At 47.7% G+C, this 6271-nt stretch overlaps 1 protein-coding gene across 1 annotated transcript in view; it reads right to left on the reverse strand.

Annotated features, from left to right (window-relative positions):
• The window catches only part of CDA (cytidine deaminase), a 26608-nt gene extending 23808 nt beyond the window's left edge, over positions 1 to 2800 (reverse strand). Inside the window, exon 1 of the mRNA XM_004377170.1 lies at positions 2647 to 2800. Coding sequence (XP_004377227.1) covers positions 2647 to 2800 — 154 coding nt within the window. The remainder of the gene's footprint in view (positions 1 to 2646) is intronic.
• Between the last annotated feature and the right edge of the window lie 3471 nt (positions 2801 to 6271).

The following is a 6271-nucleotide window of genomic DNA, read 5'->3' on the forward strand; positions in this document are numbered from 1 at the left end:
AAACTTTCATCTAAAGTACAAAAAAAGAAAAAGAATTGTCTATATGAGATCAAATTTACAACAGCAACTCAAAAGTTTGATGGGAAGCCTAGGGGACAGTGAGTTGAAGGTAATGGTGATGGAATAATTTGGAAAAGGATAGTGAGAATAGCAGCACAGCTGGAAGAATGTAATTGATGTCACTGAATTGTACATGTAGAAAGTTTTGAATATCTTTGGGTATGTACATTTTCACCAAAAAAAAAAAAAAAAAGTCATCCAATGTTGAGAAGGGAGAGTGTAGACACTTTGTGGCATTGTTAATCAATGTCATAAAACAATACGTGTACTAACTGTTTGGTGAGAAATTATTTGTTCTGTAAACCATCATCTAAAGTACAATAAAAATAATAAAAATAAAAAAGAAATGAGAGCTTCTTCAGAGAACATTTTCTAAGGTGATACAATTAGAAATTGGCAAAAGCAGGTGTTCTCTTACCTGGGCATCTGCACTTCAAGTGCACAAGAATATGAACCAATATTTTATGCACAATTCAAGAGTCAGCACTCTGGGAGACAAAGGATGGTGAACATGTTCCTGCTTTCAGAAAACTCTAATCATCCTGAGAGGAAAATGTCATCATTATCATCATAATCATCACTCATCATCATCATCTTCATCCCAGTAGTTAGTTTTCCAAAGGATCAGAGGATTTGGTTTACCTTTGAATATAATTATCAAAAGAGGTTAGGAAATGGCGAGATCTTTTTAGATAAGAGTGTTTAAATAGCATATTACCTGGAATCATTTGGTAGAAGTCTATGAAATTTGCCAATGATCAACTATACTTGACCTAGAAAAACAGCAATTCTGTGTGGCTCAAACTAATACATGTTTATTTGCTACTTTTTTTGAAAATGCAGCGTGGCACCTGTTGTTATAAATAAAGTTTTATTGAAAAAAAAAAAAAAAAAGAAAAGTGAGCAGAGAGACAGGGGGACCTCATACCACCAAGAAAGCAGCACCAGGAACAGAGCACGCCCTTTGGACCCAGGGTTACTGCGCAGAGAATCTCCTGGTCCAAGGAAAGATTGATGACAAGCGCCTTCCTCCAGAGCCAACAGAGAAAGCCTTCCCCAGGAGCTGATGCCTTGAATTTGGACTTCTAGCCTACTAGAATGTGAGAGAATAAACTTCCATTTGTTAAAGCCATCCACTTGTGGTATTTCTGTTATAGCTGCACTAGATGACTAAGACGCCAGGCCTTTCTTCGATGGTGCTGCGGAGTGGATTTGAACCACCAATCTTTCAGTCATCAGCCCAGCACAAACTGTTTTGCCCCCCAAGGACCTCTCACCAATATGAAGTGGTGATATAATAACTGCCTTGCAGGTTTTATAAGGGTTAAATGGATAACATTAGTCCTGTTCTCATACGAGGGCTCAATCAACGTTACTTCTACTGAAAGAAGCTTAAATCCCAGGTGATCCATGAAACAGAATCTCAAAAGACAAGAGATAAAATAAATATCAAGGAGGAGCCCGGAAGGGGCATGACAGAGGGGAGATGCAGTTCCTATAAGCCGACTCACAGCTGGAGCGGTGGTGGGGACGCAGGTTTAGGGTTGGTGGGAGGTTGCAAACCAGGTGTACACATATGGGCCTCAGGTCCTTTGAAAACCTGCTACTTAGTGGAAAGGGATTGTAGGCAGCAGGGCTGAATCTCCCCATCTGTCCCGTGTGCCCATTCTCTAGCAGGGGAGGGGGGACAAGTTTTCCCTACCACCTTCACATCACATTCTCCCCTCTCCTGAGTGAAGCTGCCCCTTAGCTTGGCAAAAACAAGTTTGCTTTTTTTTGTTTTCAAGTGAGCTTTTCTATAAAACCAACCAACCAACCAAAGAAAAGGAGCTTAGGGATAGATTAGTGTGGATTCCGATTCCTTTGCCTCCACCCCATCTTCACAGGCTACCACTCACTGCTGGACATGGAAACCCCACCTGGCTCTGTTCCTCCAAGACACCCTGCAAGGCCCACACCCCACTGAGTCACCCCAAACTGAATTCTTTGCCTCTCTCCCAGCACAGTGAGTGTAGGGAAGAGAGCAGGGCTTTGGGGACCCCAGCCCTAGGTTCTACCACCAGCACCCTGTGTGACCTTGGGCAAGTCACATCACCTCTCTGGGCCTCAGTTTCTTCATTTAAAAATGGGTGTAACATCTAGGTGAGTGTTTGGAGGTGAGGACTTACTGGTATAACTTGTGGAAGCCTCAGTACAGTGCCAGGCACACAGGGGGCTCAAAAAGAGTTAACCCTCTTCATCCCAGCTCAGGACTGCTGATGCTTTTGATTTATGTACCTTCCTGCCTCCCCTTCAAAACTTCCTTTGTGCTTCTCAGTCCTCTAAGAATTGCAAGCCCCCGGATTCAACCAGCAGTTGAGCTGTAAGCACGTTTACACCCTTCACGGTCCCCTCGCCCTCCCCTCACCCTCACCCCAGCCCCCTACAGTAGGCAGGGCAGGGTAGGCCCGGGGAAGGGGGCAGGAGCCGGAGAGGACAGAGCTGGGTTGTCTCCGAGGTGCCTCTTGCACGCGTTCGGACTGTCCTCCCCTGACCCTTCCCAAGGTGGCTGGGGATGAGGAGCCCAGGGCGCCCGCCCGCCCTTACCCGAGAAGATCCTGCCGTCACCGGTGAGGAGGGCGGCGCCCACAGGGAAGTGGCTGTAGGGGCAGTAGGCAGTCTTCTTGGCCTCGCGGCAGGAGAGCAGCAGCCGCTGGACGTGCTCGGGCTCTAGGGCGCGGGCGGGACTCTCCTGGGCCATGTTGGTCCCAGTCCCGTCCCTGGGCGGAGAAGCGGAAACGGGAGCTCGTTGCAGCCAGCGGGGCGCTTGCGACCGCAGCTCCTCCCCGGGGGTGTGTCACCGCGGTGAGGTCCGAGAGACCCTCAGGTGCGTGGCCTTCGGGAAAGCCTGGTGGGACCAAGTCGGGCAGAGGAGAGGGCAGGGGGGTAGCGAGGGTAACAGCGCCCAGGGGCAATCTCTAAATTGCGCTCCACTCCTACTTTCGAGATGAATGAATAGACGTTGATAGCGGTGACGCAACAGCAGAAACGCCTTTCCCCTCTTGTCCATCTGCCTCCGTCAGGCGCCTTTCATGTTTGTGGCGCCTCGGAATGTCATTCCAAGCCTTATCTGGCGTCCTCCCTTGGACTTGCGCCGGGGGCAAGTGCCCCCTCTACCGACCCTGCGCCTCAGAGGGGCACCTTTGGTTTCGGGTCAGAGGGTGTGGTGTGTGCCCCAGTGTTGGTGTGTGTTCCAGTGTGGAAGGGTGTAACTGTGCTTCATATTCTGACTTAAGGACCACTCCCACTGCTGACACACTGGAGAGTGAGTGAGTGAGGGCCTGGGTCAGTATGAGTGTGTGTGTGGGGGGTGCCACTGTGTGGTGGGGACTGTGGACACACACCCTTCAGGGAAGAACCTGCTGGGTGGGTCAGTGTGAGGTCCTGGAGACCCAAGCTCCAAAATCTGATGGCCCTTAGTTTGTTGGATCGCTTTTTCTCCCCTTCAGTGAAGGAAGAGATGAGGCTGAAAGGGTAGGTATGGGGCAACCACACTGGCTTCTCAAGTCGTGGAGCATGAGGAACAGCAATAAGACCAAAGAGATTCTTTACTGTCATCCATTCTCGTTTCAGCTCCTCTTCCCTGCAATCCAGGACTCAAATGCTTCTCAACCGAAGGGGACCTTTGAGATCATCTACTTGGGCCCCCTCATCTTTTGGTTGCTAAAATGAACATGAGGCTGGTGGTTAAAAAAAAAAAAAAAAAGGATTTGCATACTGGCTCCACCACTTTCAAGATGTGCAAACTTTGGCAGGTCGCTTGATCTTTTTGAGCCAGTTTTCTCGTCTAATGCCTGTTCCACACCCTGGCATATATAAGTGCTAGAGCTTTGGAGTTTTGTAGACCCTGGTTTGAATCCTGGTTCTGCCATTTATTAACGATGTGACCTTGGGAAGGTCACGCTACCTCTCTGAGCCTCAGTCTCCTCATCTATAAAATGGGTGTACTAACAGTATCTCATTTACAGAGTTGAAGACCAAATGAAATAATGCCAGTACAGTGAGCGTGGTTGGAGGATCCAGCGACTTTACAGTGCGAGCGTTCTTTGTGACTCCAAACAATTGGGGTTATTGTCAGTGGCGTCACAAGGGTTGGTGTCACCCAGTGCGGTAACTCATGGTGTCACCCCCCCCATGGACCTCCTCCCATACCACACCATACGGAATCCTTAGTAATGTTTTTTGTATTAATGTTACTCGTAAATCATAATTCCAGTATATCACTCCTTCTTTTCCTTTAATTACTACTTCATTCTCAACAAAGTTGTTGATATAGGTTCACAAATACTAATTGCCACAATACTGTAGCTAAAACACCATACAATTTGACAAAATCAGTGACTATAAAACCACCAGCAGCAACAAATACAATAGCCAGTGCTTGTAGGGCGTGCAGACAAAACCACATGATTCGAAGCATCATTGTAATTGGTTACTAATGACAGCTTTGACAGGAGCACATTAGAAGGTTCAAAAAGTAAATTAGCATAGAGTTTTAGCCTTGTAGGTATTTTGATACATGTAAGCTTGGCTTACGAAAAATGTTTTTGTTATTATAACTAACTAGAGGGATATTTTTATAAAAAATAAGAAATTTCTGCTGAAACACTGCACAAAAATTTTACAGACAGTTGTTTTGGTATCACCCCCCTCTGACAGTGTCACTGGTGTGGTCTGCACCCCAATGATGCCACTGGTTATTGTCATGAAGTAGTTTGGTCAAGACCAAAGAGGAAGGGCAGGACCCCAGCCAGACCATCCAGAGATGTCCACAAGTCCCCCAGCAGGCAAGAGAGCGTCAGGGGCTCCTCTGAGGGCTTGAAGCAGTGGAGGAGAGGAGGAGAGAAGGCAACATCTCCATGTCCTGTTTGAAGTTCTCAGCCACACAGACAAGCCCCCAGTTGGGCCCCTGTCAAAGTGTGGCTAAGGTTGCCTTATATACTCCTCCCCTCCCTCCCTTCCTCCCTCAGATTCCTGCCTCCTTCATTCCACCCAGGAAGGAGCCCTGGTGGTGTAATGGTTAAGGTCAGCAGGCTTGAACCTACCAGTGGCTCCGTAGGAGAAAAGATTTGGTGATCTGCTCCTGTAAAGATTACAACCTAGGAAACCCTATAGGATAATTCTACTCTGTCATCTAGGGTCGATATGAGATGGAATTGATTCGATGGCACACACCCAGCCCTCAGAGAATCGGCCGATTCCCTTCTGCCTGCAGAGGCTGATGGCTCATCCCCCTCAGTTGCTCTTTCCTCCTTGGTCTGTATCTTTGGCTTCTGGACTGGGCTGGTGGGGCAGGGCTGGCAGAGAAAGCAGTGGGAATGCTCCCCTGCCTCCACCATCCTTACAGGCCCAGGCACCCCAAAGACCCCTCCCCCAAGATGTCAGAAAAGAAAGCAAAGGAAGTCCTGGGCCAATGTGTATTCACTCAACATGGGCTCTGATGTTAAAGCTTTTAGGAGCCAAGTACAGTTACAAGTGGGGAAATTGTTATGGTGTCCTGCTGGCCTGCCAGGCCTGTCGGAGATCTCAATAAGTGGTCTTATTCCTGTTCCCTGTCCTGCAGTGTCCCACCCCACCCAAGGCCAGCCCTGCCCAGGCTAGGGATTGGACTCCTTGGCCCCACAAAGAGAATTTGGATGGCCTTCCGGGCTAATTATGGCCCTTGGTACTTCCAAAGCTCTTTACCAGCAGGAGGTCATAAATAGGCACAGCACCCATTGAAAACCCAGCTCCATGGAGCTTGGGAGGCAGTGGTGGCTCTAAAATTCCTTATAGAGTGGTCATCTGGATGGACAGGGAGAGTGGGCTTGGAGACTTGCTTAGAGCTAAGTTATACAGCAATAGTATTAACAGCAGTTTAAAACATGTTTTTACATAAAAGAAAAGTTAATTGCCAAAATCAATGAATAAGAATATCCAAGAAGGGCATTCTTGGAGATTATCAAACCCCTCCTCCTGCCCTATCCCATCTTTCCTTGTTGAGGAGCTCCACCTGGGTTCTCTATGTTAGTGGCCAGGCGCCATTCACTCATTTATTTATTCAATGAACAGTTACTCATAATAATAGCTAATAACACTTGTTTAGCACTTTCTATGTGCCAGGCACAGTGCTAAATGCATTATTTGAATCAGTTAATCCTCACCACAAGGTAGACAAGAAGCCCTGGTGGCA

The sequence above is a fragment of the Trichechus manatus genome, unplaced genomic scaffold (genome assembly GCF_000243295.1).
Source record: "Trichechus manatus latirostris isolate Lorelei unplaced genomic scaffold, TriManLat1.0 scaffold00048, whole genome shotgun sequence".
In the NCBI taxonomy this organism is placed as follows: domain Eukaryota; kingdom Metazoa; phylum Chordata; class Mammalia; order Sirenia; family Trichechidae; genus Trichechus; species Trichechus manatus.